Source organism: Scylla paramamosain, chromosome 5 (assembly GCF_035594125.1).
Source record: "Scylla paramamosain isolate STU-SP2022 chromosome 5, ASM3559412v1, whole genome shotgun sequence".
NCBI classification, from domain to species: domain Eukaryota; kingdom Metazoa; phylum Arthropoda; class Malacostraca; order Decapoda; family Portunidae; genus Scylla; species Scylla paramamosain.
This window is the reverse complement of record NC_087155.1, coordinates 26,691,895-26,713,562: the sequence shown is the minus strand read 5'-3', so window position 1 is coordinate 26,713,562 and position 21,668 is coordinate 26,691,895. Positions and strand designations below refer to the sequence as shown.

The 21,668-nt window shown below is 36.8% G+C and overlaps 1 protein-coding gene across 1 annotated transcript in view; it reads left to right on the top strand.

Moving 5' to 3' along the window:
- The first annotated feature begins 278 nt into the window (after positions 1–278).
- Positions 279–21,668, top strand: part of LOC135100753 (proteasome adapter and scaffold protein ECM29-like) — a 28,019-nt gene continuing 6,629 nt past the window's right edge. Inside the window, 20 exon segments of the mRNA XM_064003993.1 lie at positions 279–504; positions 1,497–1,627; positions 1,877–1,993; positions 2,616–2,734; positions 3,415–3,564; positions 3,783–4,781; positions 5,123–5,324; positions 7,251–7,410; positions 10,044–10,192; positions 10,420–10,548; positions 10,653–10,782; positions 10,967–11,154; positions 13,121–13,225; positions 13,807–13,923; positions 14,833–14,899; positions 15,250–15,407; positions 17,675–17,789; positions 18,411–18,439; positions 18,441–18,595; positions 19,480–19,597. Of these exon segments, the coding sequence (XP_063860063.1) occupies positions 465–504; positions 1,497–1,627; positions 1,877–1,993; positions 2,616–2,734; positions 3,415–3,564; positions 3,783–4,781; positions 5,123–5,324; positions 7,251–7,410; positions 10,044–10,192; positions 10,420–10,548; positions 10,653–10,782; positions 10,967–11,154; positions 13,121–13,225; positions 13,807–13,923; positions 14,833–14,899; positions 15,250–15,407; positions 17,675–17,789; positions 18,411–18,439; positions 18,441–18,595; positions 19,480–19,597 (3,378 nt within the window). The 5' untranslated portion in view covers positions 279–464.

Here is a 21,668-nt window from a genome sequence, read left to right as displayed (position 1 = left end):
TTGTGAGTTGAAACATTCAAGTTTTGTCACCTTCCAGCTCTTCTCCCTCTTCTTGTGACCTGCATCGTTTGCAGCCAAAAACCATTGTTGTGCTTTGGCAGATCTCCACCAAAATGTAAGTTATTAATTTCAAGTAACCACTGTCCTAAGGCCCACAGAAGCTTTATTTATATACTTGATTTTAAGTAAGAAATAAGATAGAGGGTATACTTTAATGTTTCACCTGCAAGACAATGTATGGATGGCAGTAAATATAATACCGTCCCAGAGCCAGGACAGCACCTTGAATCAGCTGGCAGTGACGAGGCAGACCAAACAACATAGGCCGCACTGCACTACCTACGGCGCTGCAGGAACCACTCAGACTGCAGTTAGGCGAGAGAAGCATAGAAGGCAGGTGTGAGGGGACAGCAAGCAAGGGACTAGCAAGAAAGGCAGCCCAGTGTGAGGCGTGAAGGTGTCTGATGAGTGCCGCGGCCCAACCCAACTTGGAGGATGAGCTTCGTGAGTACTTGTGTGGCGGTGCGACCCTCAGGCTGCTGTCAGGGGTCGAGGGGTGCAGCAGCCAGGTCAGGTGTGTCGGTAGAGGTAGAGGGACCAGTGTGACCCCTCAGGGTGTTGTCAGAGGTTGAGGGGTGCAGCAGCCAAGTAAGGTGTCAGTGCGAGTAGAGGGGTGCAGTTTATTGTCGTTTCTTGGTAGATTAATTCTCAGGGTATTGTTTCGATAAGCAGCAACCTCCAAACACTGCATCATGTACATCTCGTAATTTTTGATAATATCAAGAGAGATATGGTCGCACTAAAACTCATATGTCAATATCTTGGTCTCACGTCAGTGAAGGGTATTGAAAAATTAAATATAGCAGAATATTTAACCTTCTAACCCAAGAGACAAGTCCCTCCAGTAGGACTAACTTCTGTTTCAAGTTAAATTAACATCATTGCTCCAGTCTCAGCCTTGTGATGATGAAAAACATTTCAAAACTAAATGTTATACCCTCATAGCTGGGCACTCCTTGAAAACAGTTAACTTAGGCGGAATGATAAGGCTTGTAATTAACAACATTTAGTGAACCTATAGTGGACAATGGTGATTGGCTGGCTAAACCAGTGGCATCATTTGATTAGTTGAACATTGTATAGATACACTGAACTTCACCTCAACCAAGAAAGCTCTGACAAAAGTAGAACATGTTTGTTTTTCATTAATCATTGAGAGACCCTGTAAAGCAGAAATATGACAAATTTTATTAAATCTTGAAACTTCATAACTAACACAGATGTTGATTTTTAACAGATGATGCAGGGGTTAAAAATACTCCAAATAGTGAGATGTACAATAGGATGCCAGCCATGTGTATGAGCAGTGTGTTGTATGAAACTACAGTATCACTCAGGCTTGTCATCTACACCATTGATCATAATTACACTTGTGACGTACTTTACTCTCCTCTTGTCCAAACATAGGATTGCTTCATGCTTCCCTCATCACACAGTACTGGTGGAACGAGTCTTCCTTCGCATCGGCTCAGCTGCCACTGATGATGCACTGCAGGAGGAACTGCACAAGTTCTTGGCCCCAGTCATCCTCAAACTAGCCTCCCCCCATGAATCTGTCAGGAAGAAGGTAATTAATGTCTCTTTGGGGATGCCAGGACAGGAATTCACAGGTTGGGACATGCTGGATATTATCCATAAAAAAATAAAAAGAATTCTGGGCCATTTGTTGAAAATTCCAGATACTTTGATGAAAATTTAGTGTAAGTGTGTATGTACAAATATAAATGTAAATATTTTATTTTACTTTTATTTTTTTTATTTATTTATTTATTTTTTTTACTTCTGTTTGTTTGACATGAGTGATGTTTTCTTCCAGGTAATGGAATTACTGATTCATGTGAATCGTCGTGTTAAGGACCATGAGCACATCCAGCTGCCAGTGGAGGCCTTGATGACCCAGTACCAAGACCCTGGTGCTACTTCCTTTGTGACTGTGAGTATTATGTGATCACTCATAAATGGTTGCTTTACTTATTAATTATTTTAAAGTTGCTTTGAAATGTATCCATTGCTAGAGTCCATGCATGCAAGTTTGTGCAAGCACTGATAGATAGAGAGAGTAAAGTAAAAGAGCATCATATGAAAAGTGATATGCAGGAACATAAGGCAGGAATGTAACAGTTAAAAGGGTGTGTGATGATGGAGAGAGAGTATTTATATCCAATGTGTGTTTTAGAGATATAGATGTGGAATACATTACAAATCAATAATTCATGATAGGAAGAAAAGCTACCTGAAGTTATGTATAGAGCAACAAAATAATAATAATAATTCCCATGTAAGGTATGATGTGTCTGAGCTAATACATACGGAAAGAACTGTGTGTGTAAGGCAATGTTCTATATTGTATTAAACATGGAGCAGAAACTATAAGGATAAATATAAAAAATGTTATAGGAAAATCAAGATTGACTATGTATATGTCCATGCTCAAGTGTACAAGAAATAGCCTCTAGATTTGGAAGTTAGAGGAAAAGAAATTCATAGATATGTGAAGTTACCATCAGGAAAGCTGTTCATAATGTATACTTAGCAATGATATATCATGCTTCCAGAATTTCTCCATCATCTACATAAAGATGGGCTACCCAAGGCTGGATATCAACAAACAGGTGGAGCTGCTTCCCTTAATGCTGAATTGCTTGGAGAACAAACCAGCACAACACCAAGATGGGTAAGTATGGAGGGAAAAAAATATTACACATTTATTTAAATCATTTAGGCCTAAGCTCCTAGGATGTAGTAGGGTTGCCCTACTTCCTTTCCACCAGGGACTAATAGGGATGATAGTATGAATGAGTGTGTGTGGGTGTGTTGCTTTGTGTAGGCCAGCTTGGTATATATATATATATAGATTGATAGATGAATAGGTATAAGTTATATATCACCAGCTAGGTGCACAAGAGAAAACTTTTTCTCCTAAAACCAACACTGAACTTACAACGTTTAAATTGTAAAATAAGCAGTGTACCACCAAGCCACCAGGCCCCATTATATTTTGTGGAGTACCCATGGCCTCGTGTGTTTAAGGAAATACAGTAGTGTCTTCATAAAGTCTTATTTATGTTCACCTCATAATGAATGTGCAATTTTGAAAGTTGTTTGTTGTCTGTGGATTTGAACAGTTTCTCTATTGAATTTGCAAACTTATTTAGCAATTCATGAATATTTGAAAAATGCATTTTATTAGTTTTGTCAATTTTTCATTTGAAAAATTTGTACTTGTATAACATTTTTCTATATCTTTGATGCTAAACAAGACCAGCTGAATTTTTGCATTGATGCAGGTTTATTTATTAGTTGAGTTAAGTTTGTAAATTTAAAACAATTTGCTCTTCAATTGCTGTTTTACAGTTTGCTGCTGCTTATGGTGCCCGTTTTTGGTCACATGAAGTTTCCAGATACAGCTGAAAAGACCGCCTCCCTCTTTGGTCTGCGAGACAAGCCTGCAGTGGCCAAACTCTTGCTTGATTTCATGTTGGACCTGTTACTGCTGCCATATGGGTCAGTTGTATAGCTTGGGTGCAGGAACTTCAATGTCTTTTTTTCTTATTCATTACAGAAAGTTCATAAGTATACATTCATTAGATACCAAATGCAATTGTTGTTGCTTCTTATGTGTAATGTTTGCCATTTGTCAGTAAATTTCATGTGCCATTTACTGATTCATTTCATCTATATATGATTATTGAGACTTACTAATTTCTTTTATGTATTTGCAGTGCCACACCACTGTCTCAGCTGAGGGCTGCAGACACTCCTCAGGACAACGGAGATGGGCCACCTGTGCCTGGTGTGCCTGCTGGGATGAGTTTCTACACATTCAAAAGGGTAACTGGTGACTCGCCACCAAAACCAGAAGACTTAGAGAAGCTGAAAGTCTGTGTTGTCAAGTTCCTGAGTTCCGATGTGCTGCCTCCATCATCCGTTGCTCTGCCTCTGATTATTGGTGCAGCAGATACTAGGTTTTCTGTGGCCAATGCAGCAGAACTACACCTCAGAAGAATCGATGGAAGTATTGACTGGGATGCCAATCCTATTATTGCCCCACTGTATGTTCTGTTCTTAGGAACATTGATACCAAAGGACAGAATTGCACAGGACAAATTTAAAAATCCTGGAAACACAAGAATCCGACTGAAACTAATGCCATACCTCCTGAAGTCAAAAGAAGCTTGCAATTATGCCCCACTTGCCCTGAAGGTATTTTTTGAATGCCTGTGGGGTCAGAATACCAATGCAAAGTTGAAGCAGCATGGTGTTACATTCCTCCATCACATGGCCTTCAATGCTGACAAGGAGAAGCTCTCACCTGTTGGAAGTGTCCTGTTTGGGGGAGTGGTGAAGGTCATTGAAGAGGAAAAGTGTGATGCCAGACTTAGATCCCTGGCATATGGAGCCCTGGCAAAGCTGTCTGTGAAGCTGCCGAATCTTCTGCTTTCCCATCCTTCACAGCTTCATTATCTTCAGACCTTGATGAATGCTCTTACTCAGGAAGAAGGTGATGTACTATTAGCTGTCCAGGAAGCTTTGTCTATGGTGGCTCCTGTGTGTAAGCAGCTGAGTACCACAAGCCAAGATGAGCTCTGCATTCTGTTATCAGAGCATGTCTTGCACCACAATGCACAGTTGAGACGGACTGCTGTTCACTATGCTGCATCAGTGTTTCCTCAAGACCATGTCCCATCTCGTTTCATTTTAATGGTGGCCACAGGAGATTCGTGAGTCCTTTTGTTTTTGTATTATTATTTATCTCTTTAAGACTTTTCATGATTTACAAAAACATAGCAATTACTTCTCTCTCTCTCTCTCTCTCTCTCTCTCTCTCTCTCTCTCTCTCTCTCTCTCTCTCTCTCTCTCTCTCTCTCTCTCTCTCTCTCTCTCTCTCTCTCTCTCTCTCTCTCTCTCTCTCTCTCTCTCTCTCTCTCTCTCTTTTTTTTTTCTCATTGGGTGGTTTTCCACCCTTGTGAATGAGTTCTTTTCATTTGTTATTTATGACATGCATCAAACATTTAAACATGTATTTTTAAATCATGTTGAATATGTTTACTTTCTTTGGCAGTCATGATGACATTCGGCTTGAGTCACGACGGCAGCTTTACAAGCCAGTTAAGGAAGCCAAAGATGGCACTCCAACCTATCATGCTCCACCATTCACTGCAGTAATCAAGTATGTCATGGAACGTGTTGATGCTCTCCCAAGAAGAAAATGGCTTGATGTTGCCAACCAGCCTGTTCCCTTCTCTATACCAGTTATGGAACAGGTAAGTCATTACCTGTTTCTTGAAAGAAATTCATATAATCTGTAGGCTTTGTTGTCCTTAATATGAACATCTCACATTGAAAGAAAATATGCATGCCATTTCTTTGAATTTCAAGTTACATACATATACCAAAGCTGTTTCCCACAAAAAAGGGGTTAAGCCCTTATCGCACATTCAAGATTCTCGTCATGGTAGTGCCAAGAATAGCATTTTTGGTGCAGTTGTGACCTTTGATCACGAATATTGGTCTGTCACAGCAGAGTCATGACAATGTCATGACAGCATTACAACGGACCTATAACTATCACAACAACACGACAGCACCATGACAGCGTCACGATTTGTGGGATATCAAAATTTAACGGTCTTTTTTGCCATCACAACAAAGTGACAATGGGCAAGACCGTCACGACAAAGTCATGACAGAGTCATGATGGTGTCATGACAGTGTCACAATAGCATCACAGTTAAGCCACCCATGGACAACCATGGGGAATATAAAAAGGGATTGGACGTCCACCATAGCCCCAGATACCTTTGCAGGGGTGGCATGAGCATCTCTTCCTCCTCCCATGCATGTGACAGTGTGTTTCTCTTGTCTTCAGCTTCTTCCCTCACCACATCAATCACTTCTTGCATCTTTTTGTTCTTTGTTGGTGGTGCATCCTGCTCCTGATGGGCATCATTGTAAAGGATTCTGTTTGAGAAGCAAACATATCTTTTGTGTATTGGTCCAACATTGTTGAGGAACAGCATAAGAGCAGAGTGTGGACATTTTTTTGTGGCCATTATCCTAGTGTGGTTATTAGGCCAAGGTTTATTTATTGTATTTTTTTATTTCATTTTTAATTGTATTCTGTATCATTTAACATTTTTTCTATTTATTAATTAATTTAATTCAAACATTATATGTACAATACATACATTCATTCCTTCATACACATGCTTCATTCATACAGAGTTCCTAATCCTATCACAAAACTGTTGTCCTTTGTTAGGGCAAAGAAGGGGAAAAAATGCAGGTAGGGAGGCTAAGTAATGTTACTACGTTTTATTTAGTGCAAAAATGGGAAACACATTCACATACTAATCACACATTAAACATTGCATACATGCTTTCATACTTTTATGTACACATTTTTATTTATACATTTGAGCAGTCTTGTATACATAGTGCAAGAAATGACATAATATATACATGTAAATCACAGCTTTCTGATTAAATTGACAACACTGTGCTGCCACGTGTGTGCACCTGTGTTGCCGTGTTATCCAAGCTGCTATAGCTATTAGCTCTGTTATGATGTTGTCATGACACAGTTGTAGTTCTGTCTTGATGCATGCGTCATTTATGCAGCATTACCGTGACTTATTCTTGGGTTCACCATGATGCAGTATTTTGAACTGTCAAACAACTGTCAGAATTATTAGCTCTGTTGTGATGCACTGTCAAGTTTGTCATGATGCAATCATGACAGTCATAGCTTTGTCATTGTGCTGTTGCAATATTTTTTTCATCATGATTGCGTCACGACAGACCTATGACTGTCACAGCAGTGTCATGACAGCACTATGATGGATTGAATAGTCGTTGAGCTCCATAATTTTTTAAAACATGCACAAAAAAAATTGTAACAGCCTCACAATGACCTATGACCTTTAAGACTCATCATGACTGACCACAAAAACTGCATCACAACAGAGATATGACTACTATTTTTGGTGCTGTCGGGATAAGAACCTTGAATGTGGAACAGGGGCTTTATCGAAGACAAGGCTCACAACTTCCACATTCATATTCATTCACACCACTCTCTTAGTCCATTGGCTATTTATTTTATCTTTTTATTTATTATTTTTTTATGGATCAAAATCTTTAACCTTATCTAAGGTCCAGACCTTAATAAGCATGTTATTATTTCCCAGATATTGAGATATTTGGAACATTGTCTGGAAGTAGAGGCTGGAAAACAAAGTGGAAGAGAAGAAGGCTTGTTTTGGTCTGATTCACCAGCTGTTGGAAAACTTGTAAACAAGATCATCAATGAACATGAATATAAAGTTTCTTCAGGAGCTCAAGAGAAGGGTAAGTTTACACGCTATTTACAGAATTGCAAATTGAATACTTTTCACCTGTTTAAGATGTGAATGAACTTTTCCTGCCATGCTATTTTGTTACTGCTTATGTATGTGTAGCCTGCTTAGAAGTTAAGTTTCACTACAACAAATGAAACAGAGATGAATTACAGTACCCTCCTGAGTTTTGTGCTTGCTTTCTTCTGTAGGCATAGCATTAAATTCAAGGGTCGGAAACTTGGGGTACTGAAAACACTGGAAAACGCGTATTTATTCCAACCACATGGCCCAGAACTGTGTGTGTGTGTGTGTGTGTGTGTGTGTTTGTTTTGTCCTCACATATAGTGTGATGCAGCACTGTGGCAGTGCATCACTATTGCATCTAAAACTGTGAGTGTGTGTGTGTGTGTGTGTGTGTGTGTGTGTGTGTGTGTGTGTGTGTGTGTGTGTGTGTGTGTGTGTGCACGCACCATATCTACAGTTATCAAATTTCTCTTTAAATTTGCTCACACTGACAGCTGTAACCTCCTCCTCACTTAAACTATTCCAGAGATCAATGCTTCAGTATAAGAAACTATATTTCTTAGTGACACTGAGACATTTGCTTTTTTTTTTACATCCTCTCGTACACCTTGTCCCCTCATCCATATGCATGTCCAAAATTTGTCTGTCCACCTTTTCCATATGATTTATTAATTTGTACATTGTTATCAAGTCTCCCCTTTCTCTTCTTTCTTCCATGTTGTTAATATCATTTCTGGCACTATCTTTGTTGCTGTCCTCTGTGTGTGTGTGTGTTTGTGTGTGTGTGTGTGTGTGTGTGTGTGTGTGTGTGTGTGTGTTGTCCTCATATCTGGTGTAATGCAGTGCTGTGGTGGTACAGTGCCACACTATCTAAAATTGTGTGTGTTTTGTCTTGATATTTAGTGTGGCACAGGACTGCACCACTGGTGGTAAAACTGTGTTTATGTGTGTGTGTGTGTGTGTGTGTGTGTGTGTGTTGTCCTGATATCTGGCATGATGCAGCAGTGCAGTGCCATCACATCTAAAACTCAGTGCATGATTTTTTTTTTTTTTTTTTTTTTTCCCAACAGTGGTGAGACACCTCATTTGTTTGTGTTTTTTCACAATGTGGCTGCACATTCATCGATCTTCCTTTCCCCTTCTCTCACATGCAACCCGGTGTGACTGGTGTTGTGGCTAACAAGTGATTTATCCACATGTATTTGTTTAGGTATATGAACCATACACAGAAATATGTATACAATACATAGCATGTATACATTCATTTTTATCTGTGAAACCAGTGGTAGGAACGTGTGGTTCGTATGCGATGAAAGTGTAAACCTCAGGAAGATAATGTGCAAAAGTTGGAATGGTAAGAATTTAGGACTTGCAGCAAAACTCAAGGATTGTGATTCAGATGCCATGAAACTTGTGGGGTACTGTATGAAAAAGTATGTTTTTTTTTTTTTTTTTTTTTTTTTTTTTTTACAACAGTTTATTTGGTTATCCAGTAAATTCGCTTTTTTGTTACATAAAATTTTGTAGCTTTAGTGATATTGAACAGCTTTTTGTTTTATAGATTTCCAACAGCTGATGCAAGAAGAGGTATAGGCTCACACCTCTGTAAGGTCTGTGGAACTTCCTCAACATGCAAGAAAACATAACATGTCTAAAACCCTGTAAGGAGTAACATGACTACTATAGATTGATGTCATCGGCCTACTCATAATAAATATCCTGCATTGAGCGTTTAGGTGTGGCCACCTTTGGGATTCGGTATACCGCTGCCTTGCTCAGTTTGCTTGTGCTGTGTCTATGATGATCTGAGAATATCCTTATCTCTAAGTAAAGGTAATTTTTTTCTAAGAAATATATATATATATATATATATATATATATATATATATATATATATATATATATATATATATATATATATATATATATATATATATATATATATTTATTTTATTTTTTTTTTTATTTTTTTATTTTTTTTCCCATCATAAATAAGTTCTTTCTCATCACTGTGAAACATATAAGAATGTGTGAGATGTGAGGGAGGAGAAGTTTGAGTTGTAGATGGTGATCAGATGAAGTGACCTCTGTTACCTGCCTCCTCCTGACCTGTGGTTAGTAGCTGTGGCCAGCCACCATATGGCTTAACAACAGTGTTGTTAAGTACCATGGTATACACATCAAAATAATTGCTAATATCCTCAAAAATTAAACATTGATAGTATTTTACATCCTTGTTAAAGAAATGGGTGCATTCAGATTCCTCTTGAAGCAGTAAATAGTTAACATATAAAAAAAAAAAAAATGAGTATTATGACTGACATGGCAGGGTGATCGGCAGGAGAATCCCCAGTGGGGCCATGCCTAAACACTCAGTACAAAATAGATGCACTGTAAGTATTTTTTGTGTCATGTCTTTCATGGAACTTCTCAAGAGGATGGCCATGGTAAAAGAGTTCATATCCCCCTCTTGTTGATGCATTTCTCCTTACAATCTTGAGTATTTTCACACTACTTTCTTCCCTCTCCAGTGTCCTGAACACATGTTCTTCCATTTTTCAAATCATGCAAGAAATATATTTCATGCACTTTTTCTAATTCTCAGCTATTTCATTGCAGGTCCAAATCCTTTCATGAGATACATTGGGTTTGCTGAGCTTGCTGCCAATGCCTGGTCTGCAGTGGCCATGGAGTCCATCCTGAGAGTGGTGGCCATTGCTCCTGAGCAATTATCTAAACATTATTCCTTGAAAATGGATTGGATAAAGGTATGAGGATTATGGCAGCATGTAGATTACCACCACTGTACTCTATAAATGCTCTTGCACTAATTATTTTAAACTTTACTCTACTACACACCTTCACAAACTTTTTAAATAGATTTTTACACCTTATTATTTGCATCAAGAAGTCATCTTTTAACTGAATATATGCATTTTTTTCCTGTCTTAATACTTGACAGTGATATAAATTGATATAATGTATATCTTTTCAGAAATTTATACTAAGAAGTGGTTATTGTGGAACAGTAGCAGCTCATCTGTTTGGAGTTGTTGCCGGTCAGGTGCAAAACCAGCAAGAGTTTGAAAAAATTGTCCAACAAGTTACTAATATAAAAAATTTGGTAAGTTCAAGATAGCCTTGATATACCATATGAATATGACGTACTGTTATCTTCACCTCCTGTATTGTGTTGACCATAAATATAACAGAGAATTTGTAATGCAGCGAGTGGACAGTCAGGAGTGCAGTGTGCTGGCACTGGGCCACAGCTACTCATACAACATCAACAACATGAAGAAGATAGGCGTGCTCCTGGAGGACTGGCCTGCCTATGAATCTGTTGTTCAGGAGTTGGGTAATAATGATATGATTTCAGTGTTACCAATTATTATTTAGAATGTTAATGTGTAATCAATGCCAGAGAAGTCTTGAATATAAGATATTTTCAGAGAATGTACACATCTCTGTTCAGTCTTTTCACATCTGATAGAAATTAGAGAAACCATTCATTAACTTATTTATTTGCTTCTGTTATTTAGTTAAAAAGCTGCTGTTCGAGAACAGTCCCATTCAGAATGCCCTTGTGTTGGCTGTGGGAGAGATGGCTCGGCAGGGTCCTCTTCCACTGCCTGCTGGAACAGAAGACTCTGGTGATAAAGACGTCACTTTGCTTGCCCTTGTGCAAACGCTTGTTAAGATATTTAACAACAAGAAACTGCCATCCAAAGTAAGTTAATGCTGCTAAGAGTTCTGTGTTGATGGGGAAGTTTAGAAAAATAATTGTGAGTGTCAGGAAGAGCTAGAAGATGATTGGAATGTGGTAGAAGAATGGGAACATAATGAGCTGTCTGAAAGTGATATGGTAATGTGTTCAAAAGAATGTATGGTGAAGTGAGTGGATGGTAGACTGAAGAAGTGAATGTGCTTGTAACAGATAAAAGATATGAATTTAAAATGTAGCTACAATAGAAAGATGTGTCTTGTGAGAGATATAAAGAAATGAGAAACAGCAAAAAGGGTTGTAAATTATTCATTATTGAGTACAGAGCAGAGTTAGAAGGAAAATTTTGAAGATAATAAAAAGGAGCATTTAGGAATGAAGAGAATAAAAGCAGAAGCTGATGTGTGTGTGTGTGTATGCATATATATTTTATATATATATATATATATATATATATATATATATATATATATATATATATATATATATATATATATATATATATATATATATATATATATATATATATATATATATATACAGACACTTCCTGAGTTATGTGTTGGGTTCCAGTTTTCCATTTGTAAGTCAATATATTCATATATTATTCAATATATTCATATATTGTTATTTTGTAAGATATTTTGGGTTGTAAGATACCCTCTTGAATTATACATTTGCTTTTTTCCAAAGCCATAGTGCAAAACTTAAATATCACAAAACTTAGGGTATTGAAAACACTGGAGAATGCTTATTTATGCTAGCCACATAGCCTAGCACTGTGAATATGTTTTGTCCTCACATTAGGTGTGGTGCAGTATTGCAGTGGTGTGTAAACAACATGGTGCATCTTTATCTTGTTATAAGTGACTCAGGATTTCTCCTTTGCCAGTTTTGGCCACACTGTTACATCATACCACACACCACAACTGGCCACACAACAAATCTTATCACAGTCAGTCTCACCACTTCAAGCCACTTCAAACACAGCCACACCACAACCAACATCACATCTAGTCACATTACAGCCTACACCTTTCCCTTCACTCCAGACCACACATACACAACCACATGACACCACACATAGTACCCAGCCACATCATGCCACTTATCATACCAGCTGCACCACACAACCGCCCATACCACACTGTCACTCAACAATCCATGTCACTCCCAGTCGCCATATATTATTTGCATCACAAGAGCCACACAGCAACTCATCTTACACTGTCATACCACATAGTCTAGCATTGTTTGCATCTGTGTGTGTTTTGTCCTCACATTCAGCATTATGCAGTGGTGTGGCAGTGTGGCACAGTGATCTTGATCTTGATGTGCAGGTGGCTCAAGATTGCTCCTGAGCCAGGCCTCTGGTTCATATCTGCAGAAGCTCATAACTCATTTTGTAAATTGGGAGTGCATGTTTATATAATTGAGGAACTCAATGCAGAAAGGGCAGAATATCCATCCAGACCGGGTGTGCTCTTTCTTCAGAAACATTAGCCATAACCCTATAATTTTTAGCTTGAATGGATAATCTGCCCCTATCACAGTGTTTATAAGGTCTGAAGTTATATTATTTGAAAACTTGTGAAGATATAGTCATATGAAGTTTTACAAAGTTTGAATGTGTTTTTTGGCAAATTTTGGAAATGGTCTGTTCTGCCCTTTCTACATTGAGCTCCATATATATATATATATATATATATATATATATATATATATATATATATATATATATATATATATATATATATATATATATATATATATATATATATATATATATATATATATATATATATATATATATATATATATATATATATATATATATATATATATATATATATATATATATATATATATATATATATATATATATATATATATATATATATATAATTTATTTATTTTTATTTTTATTTTACTTATTTATTTATTTATTTTAACCACAATCAATTTGTTGCAGGTTCGTGAGCAAGCTATCTCTACATGTGGGTATCTGTGTGTTGGGCAGCCAGAAATTCCCCATAAAAAGAAAATTTTAGAGGCCTTCTTGGCATTAGCAAAGGAGGTAAGTGCTGAACGAAACCTAAATCACATACACAGTGAAGGAAAATTGGCAGGATCAGTCTCCCAAGAAGACAAATCAAAGGCAATGGTCAAAAATTTGTTGCAGAATTAGACTAGTGACTTGTGGTGGCACGGGCTTACAGAGGAAGGAGTACAACAACATTTCCCCACCTTTGGTACAATAATCATGGGAACATTCTCACCTTCATAATTTGCAATGGCTGGAAGCCAGTCTTTCAAGTTTTGTAGTAGTTACTGCATATAGTTGTAAATTCTCTCTCTCTCTCTCTCTCTCTCTCTCTCTCTCTCTCTCTCTCTCTCTCTCTCTCTCTCTCTCTCTCTCTCTCTCTCTCTCTCTCTCTCTCTCTCTCTCTCTCTCTCTCTCTCTCTCTCTTACAAATATTTCTTCCTCTGTTTCCCAGTACTTTGGACAATCCTTAAGAGCCAAAGTAAAGTCTGAACCAAAGGATGGAAAAGTAGTGAACAAAAATAAATAAACCAGTTCCTACAAGATGCTTTACACACTTGGTCTTCCTTCAGTTAGTCATGCACCTCACACATCACCTTTATTTAACTTTACAGACCAATGAAGTTGAAGTTCATTTTGCTGTGGGTGAGTCATTAGCTGACTGTTCTCTCGGCACTGAATCTCCATCAGCAAGAAACTTGTGGACGGATGAAGATCCCTCCTTAGTGGAGGCAAGTAAAGTGGCAGATGAAAATATGGAGGAGGTACTGTTACTTACCTGTTTGACATTAAGTATGATAAGAGGAAAGGAATAATTGCAGAATTATGTATATTTTTCATCGTATTGTATTTATTTTTGTTGTATTTTATGTATTTATTTATTATTCATTTTTACTTATTCACACGTGTGCTTTGTTTATTTATTTATTTGTTTCAGCTCATATATCAATGGTATATCAGGGAAAAAGGCAATATAGATATATTGAGTTTTGAAAGTGTGTTAATATTTATTTTACATGTATGTTGTATCTTACTATATTTGACCTGGTGTCATGTTATAAATTTTCATTTACAAAAATTAAATGCATAAGTTATCAGATAACATTCATTAAATCAAAGTATATTTGAAGACATTGAAGTCTGCTTGGCTATGTACAGGTTGATTCTTTTTCCCTATTCTCAGAAAATGTTCTCCCCAACCATCTGTGGTTAAATGATTTGATGTTTTTTTTGTATCAGACAACTCACCTGTAGCCCAGGCTTTGCTTGCATGTGGCTGTAGATGACCAGTGTTTCTTTCTCTCTCTCTCTCTCTCTCTCTCTCTCTCTCTCTCTCCTCTCTCTCTCTCTCTCTCTCTCTCTCTCTCTCTCTCTCTCTCTCTCTCTCTCTCTCTCTCTCTCTCTCTCTCTCTCTCTCTCTCTCTCTCCAAAATATTGGTATTAATTACTTTTTTTGGAGCACAGGTATGAAGATGTCATGTGTGTTTATTTACATTATTACACCAGCATTCACTTATATTCCTATCTCAATTTTTCATGTATAAGTAGATTTGTGTCCTCCCATCATTCACACCCATTTAGGATTACACATTTCATTCCATTTGTAGGAAAATGTAATCAAATGCATTATTTTATCACAGGGTACCAGTGATGAGAAGGAAAAGGATACAGACGAGGCAATGGAAAAGGACTACATTGCTCCTGAAGGCATGTACTGTGTAGGAGGTGGGCGTGTAGCCATAGTTGATAAGTGATAACCTGGAGATTATATGGGTACCTGGAGATTATATGGGCATATATACAAAGACAGATGGACTGGAAAGTATCAGGCTGATATGAGGTAGACATGTTTCAACATGTAAAAATGATCGAACTTTATGCAAGTGAATGGATGGAGAGATATTATAGACCAAAAATAAAAGCTATGTATGGACAGGTTATCCTAGAGGTATCTCTGATAGAGTCATTTCATTGTGGAGGGAGAGGAAAGAAGTATCAGAGATAATATGATTATAATGATTGGAAAACGTACAGTAAAGATGTAAAATTTTGTTCAGGTGCTTCTGCCCAACCTGAAGAAGCCATGGATACAAGTGAAGGTGGTACAACTACTGATGAGAAGACCGGAGATTCTGAGGCAGATGATGTATTGACTTGGTTACTTGGACAGCTCTTGGACAATTATATTCCTCAGACTCACCCAAATGTCCGTCAGGTATGTCAACATTTTCCTCTGCAAACAGAATTTTAATTCACTGCCTACCAAGCAGGACCTTTAAATATTCTACACCCTTTAGCTGCTCTTCTGATTTTGCTAACTGCATGCCTCCTCTCCTCTTGCAGTCTTGCTGCACAAGACTATGGCCCAATTTTTTAAACTTTGGTGTTAGTAAAGCCCAATACCAAGCCCCACTGCGTATCTCCTATTACTAACTTTGCAAATGCATTTTTTAACTTGGAGAAGGAAACATAACGTGGTGTTAAGAGAAGCCAACACCAACAGCACTCTTTGTACAGGTTGGCACCTCTTAAGTGTCTCATGTGCCTGCCAAAGCAATCAGCTGATCAGTGCTTTACAGTTTTCCTGTCTAAACAGTCTACAGTGAATACTGCATTTGCATATATATATATATATATATATATATATATATATATATATATATATATATATATATATATATATATATATATATATATATATATATATATATATTTTTTTTTTTTTTTTTTTTTTTTTTTTTATTTATTTTTTTTTTTTTTATTTATTTATTTATTTATTTATTTATTTTTTTAAGGGCTGTACATTTTTTAATCTCTAGTAGTTGGAGTGTACAGGCAGGTGAGAGCCTCTCCTCAGAGGGGCATGTGAACAGAGTTTGCCTGTCTCTTGCAACAACTCTGGGAAGCCTCACCTCCACAGCTTGATGCACAAGATCAAGGAGTTCTAGATATACTGCAAATGTATGCAATGAAATAATTGTTTTCAAGAGTTTTCAAAACTATACTAGAAATATTTCTTAGTTACCAACTACTACAGTTAGTTTGGAATATCAGGTTATGGAGTCTTGTGCTTGTGATAACAAGATTAATTGACAAGAGTATTAAAATCAATCTGGAAAAAAGTGGTGGTAATATTCTAGACCTTTTCAGCCATTATTATTGGTTGTTTTAGTTCCATTCTTTCGCAGACACATTTGAATAGACATAAAACATAACAAAGTGAGGGGAAACACCACCTCCCCTGTAACCCCCAAACACTATTCAAATGCGTCTGTGAAAGAATGGAACTAAAACAATAAGCAATAACGGCAGAAAAGGTCTCTAGAATACTACCATAGTGGTTCCATATTGAAATTGGTAAGATGTACGTATGTACCATCTAATAATAACCAACTCGCCAGCCACTGCGTAGCCTACAGTCTCCAATGCTTTTAGTATATATATAGCCTATCTTGTTTTTATTTTGCCGATCCAGTTCAAAATTTCACATTCTCAATATGATGTGCTATATACAATTAAATAAATACAATTTTTTCCATTTACTACATCATGCTGTCTGCTAGCTCAAGCTTGATAAAATCCTCTTAGAGCATGTAAAATGTTTCTGTCCAAGAATAACAAAAATTTAATGTTTTATGCATTAGAAAAATACTTCAGTGTTGCAATTATCATATGAAGATGCTGTAAACCTTGGAAAGGTGATGGAAATTGACAGTTCTTTCAATCTGGTGGGTGATCTGCACAATATAAATGAACCATAAATCACAAAGGTAAAGGCGCCCGAACCCACGCATTTATAAACACCTTAATTTCTTCCTTACAATGATGGATACTATTTTCCTTTAGCACAGAAGTATATTGATATATTATCATATTTTTAACATAACTTTCAATCACATATTAATTGTGAATATCATTGGTGTTTCTTGTTGGGGAGGGGTAGGACACACCAATTATTATAGCAACCTGTGGTGTCTCCAACAGGTTGACACTAACACCATGGTTTAAAAAGTGAGATGTACTAAGAATCAGCTATGTTGGTATTAGTAACTACTAACACCACGTTTGAAAAATCGTGCCTATACTCTCCCTCATTCTTACTCTGTCTACTTCTCTAATTCAAGAGTTGTCCGGTATTCTCAAGCTTTTATCCCTTTTCTGGTAAATTCTAAAACTCTGCTTCTGTATTTATTCCTTCTGATGACTTGAATTCTTTCAGGAGGGAGGTTTCAAGACACTCATCCTCCTTTAGGGACTGGCACCTGAGTGGGCCTTTTTTTTCTTCCTTTTTGTTGCCCTTGGTCAGTGTCCAGGCTAGACTAAGAATTCAAGGTGTTAGTATTTCATCAATTGATTCTGCTGCTTTCACATTGCAAAACTAACGGTGTGAAGACATCTTCCAAATAGTTGTTCACTTATTTCCAGAACATGCATTCACCTGTCCACTGATTTCAGTCTTATTGATGAAAGTTTCTTTTACAGGCCTCATGTATTTGGCTGCTTGCTTTGCTCAAGAGGTGCCGCAGAAAGCCAATAATTCAGCAGAAATTGATCAGGATCCAAATAGCATTTATGAATCTTTTGGGTGACAACAATGGTAAGTATATCTCACCTATTTTATCTCAGTTTTATGCAGAGAGCATAGTCTCTCTCTCTCTCTCTCTCTCTCCTCTCTCTCTCTCTCTCTCTCTCTCTCTCTCTCTCTCTCTCTCTCTCTCTCTCTCTCTCTCTCTCTCTCTCTCTCTCTCTCTCTCTCTGTGCTTGCAGTTTGCTGGATACATTAGCAAAAACTGATGCATCCAGCAAAAACTGATGCTAAATAACTGGTTGAGCTAAGACATCCCAGTACCCAAGAACCAAAGTCAGTCATTGTCACACCACCTATTGCTGCAAGAACACCAGGATATATCCACCTACAACCAGGCCCACCATGAGTGAGGTGCTGGGGATTTCTTCATTGTCCACACCTGGGCTCAGAGGTGTCATGGTAACTATCCATGGCATAAATTCATTAGATGTTATTAACATTGTCCAGACTCATTACCATGTATATATATATAATGTTTTCGTAGCTGTTCATGGAGAGAGAGGTTGGTGACTTACTGTGGATGTCTGGAGCTATTCTTCTCAACATAGGAAATGTTGATTATTATTATATTTGTGCTTCTTATCTAAATATCATGCTGGAAATGGCAACTTTACTTTATTTTACTTTCAGACTTGGTTCAAGATGCTGCCTCCAAGGGTCCTGGGTGTGGTGTATGAGTGCTGCTCTGAGGCCACCAGGCAGTCCATGGTGGAGAGTCTGGTCCAAACCTTGACAGAGGGGAAACGCAGCATCCAGAATGTCACTCAAGACACACAGATCTTCAAAGAGGGAGAATTGGGTGCAGCACCATCAGGGTAAATGAGTGTTAAGGGAAGATTCTCTCTCTCTCTCTCTCTCTCTCTCTCTCTCTCTCTCTCTCTCTCTCTCTCTCTCTCTCTCTCTCTCTCTCTCTCTCTCTCTCTCTCTCTCTCTCTCTCTCTCTCTCTCTCTCTCTTTCATATATATATATATATATATATATATATATATATATATATATATATATATATATATATATATATATATATATATATATATATATATATATATATATATATATATATATATATGTGTGTGCTCCTTTATCCTATTGCTGCATCTTGCAAGTGACCTTCCTCTCCTACTACATTCTTCATTTTCACTAGCATACACTTTTTACAAAGTCCTCACTCTCCTTCCTCTCAGTATAGCCATACCATCTTTTTTTTTTTTTTTCTCTCTCTTTTTTTTTCATTCCACCATTCCACACTTCATTTCATTTGCAAAGGTGTACAAGCTATTCCTGTCATACACATTACCATTGCCCTCACCCTCCCATCTTGCCACTACATATGCCCTTCACACGTAACTTATTACCCACAACACACACTTGTGACTGCTGTGCCTTTTTCCATATCCAGGTTTGTGATCCCAAATTACTTTAATGCCTGAGTGTTTGGATGAAAGTTTTTAATTTAAAGACTGAATGTAGCCAGTGAAGTTTTTTTTAGTGAGATTCTTGAATTTTCTAGATTTAAGTAATTCAAAAGGACTTGTAGGATATAAGCTTATGCAGTGTGCAGAGAGACCTTGCAGCTTCACAAACCACCATTAAATGAACAAGACTGACACATTCAAGCACATTTCAGTCTTTCAAGATAATATTGATGTTGATTACATACAAAGCATGCCACACCAGTAATGAAATGTACATCCACAGAGGTCAGCTGTCAACATATCGGGAGTTGTGTTCCTTGGCCACTGATCTCAACCAGCCAGATCTGATCTATAAGTTCATGAACCTGGCAAATCATAATGCTGTGTGGAACTCCAGGAAGGTGATTGATATTGTTGTGATATACATTACTTTCGTGTTAGATGCATTTTTATTACAACATGATACACACACACACACACACACACACACACACACACACACACACACACACACACACACACACACACACACACACACACACACACACACACACACACACACACACACATGTGCATGCATACATACTGTATTTCTTTGAGTATAGGTTAAGTTCTGGAAGCTCAAATATTTAGGCAAAAGATTGGGGGCTGACCTAAACACAAGGATCAGATTTCTTAGGTTGAAAATCCAGGAATCCAAACATGACACAAAGGGTCAGCAGTAACTCTTAGCTTCAGAAGTGAAATGTTTACTTACTATGACAAATAAACAAGAGAAATCTTTACCAGTTACTTAATAATAAAGAGATGTGTTATGCCTATAGCAGATAAAGTTTACAAATTTATAACAGACTACTTGACTTGCTTTATATTGTGGTTTCAGTAGTCTTTGTTGATATGCTGAGCACGGGCTTGGTCACCATATACATATAGTACATAATCAAAACATCCATAGATTGAAACACACAATAAAAACTCATTAGAAATTTTCACATTCAGCATATACAGCACTACGTGTCTTTGTTTACAGCTACAGTGTGGCAGTAACACAATAAAAACTCATTAGAAATTTTCACATTCAGCATATACAGCACTACGTGTCTTTGTTTACAGCTACGGTGTGGCAGTAGAGAGAGAGAGAGAGAGAGAGAGAGAGAGAGAGAGAGAGAGAGAGAGAGAGAGAGAGAGAGAGACCTGCTTCACCTTCATTGTTCAGTCATATACTTGTAAATGTGATATATATATATATATATATATATATATATATATATATATATATATATATATATATATATATATATATATATATATATATATATATATATATATATATATATATATATATATATATATATATTGTTGTGACTCAAGTTCAGCCCCTCTCACAGTTACCACTGACTTGGGTCAGCTTCCTTAAGCTACCTCCTATATAACTTAGTGCAGGGCACAAATACTCACATGCAGGGTCCTACTGGTCTCCTGCAACAATTAAATATATGAGATTGCCACTCTGTTTAATCACCCATGGAGAAGGGAGGTAGAACAGGAGAGAGACAATGAGCTGGAAACAGCGAGGCCCAGCTCACTCACTACGCTTGCTCTCCCTCACAACAAAACATTTATATTTTAAGAATTTTAGAGGCTTTATTTGGGGAGCTGGGTCAAAATAAATCACACAGTGAAATAGATCAACTCTTCTCTACTTACCCTTGTAATCACAGTTCTCAAAAAGAAAGGGGGATGAGATAAATTAAATGAGGAAGGTTAATTTTAAATTTATACAGAATGTTACGGCAACTTATGCCTGCATTCTAAATTCAATTGCATCTTTGATGTGTAATCAAATAATCTTATGAAGACAACACCCTCCATTGCTGCCTTTTCCTCTCCCCCTCTCCCCTTCACCAATTCTTTGTGCATTTATATCAAAATGTTATGTAACTTCTAAATCATTGCATTAAAAAGATTTATCCATAATTTATTTTTACTTAGAATGACTTTATCTTTCATTTCTGAGAATATGTAACTTCCCTTCAGGGATATCCTGATATATATATATATATATATATATATATATATATATATATATATATATATATATATATATATATATATATATATATATGTATATGTATATATATATATATATATAATATATATATATATATATATATATATATATATATATATATATATATATATATATATATGTGTGTATATATATATATATATATATATATATATATATATATATATATATATATATATATATATATATATATATATATGTATATATATATATATATATATATATAATTACAAAACTGTGTGTGTGTGTGTGTGTGTGTGTGTGTGTGTGTGTGTGTGTGTGTGTGTTGGGAGAAAACAGTAGAGGTCATCACCTGACCTGACCTTGAGTCAAAGTCAGTTCGTTAGATAGATGCTAGAGGTTGCTACCCTATATATTGACGA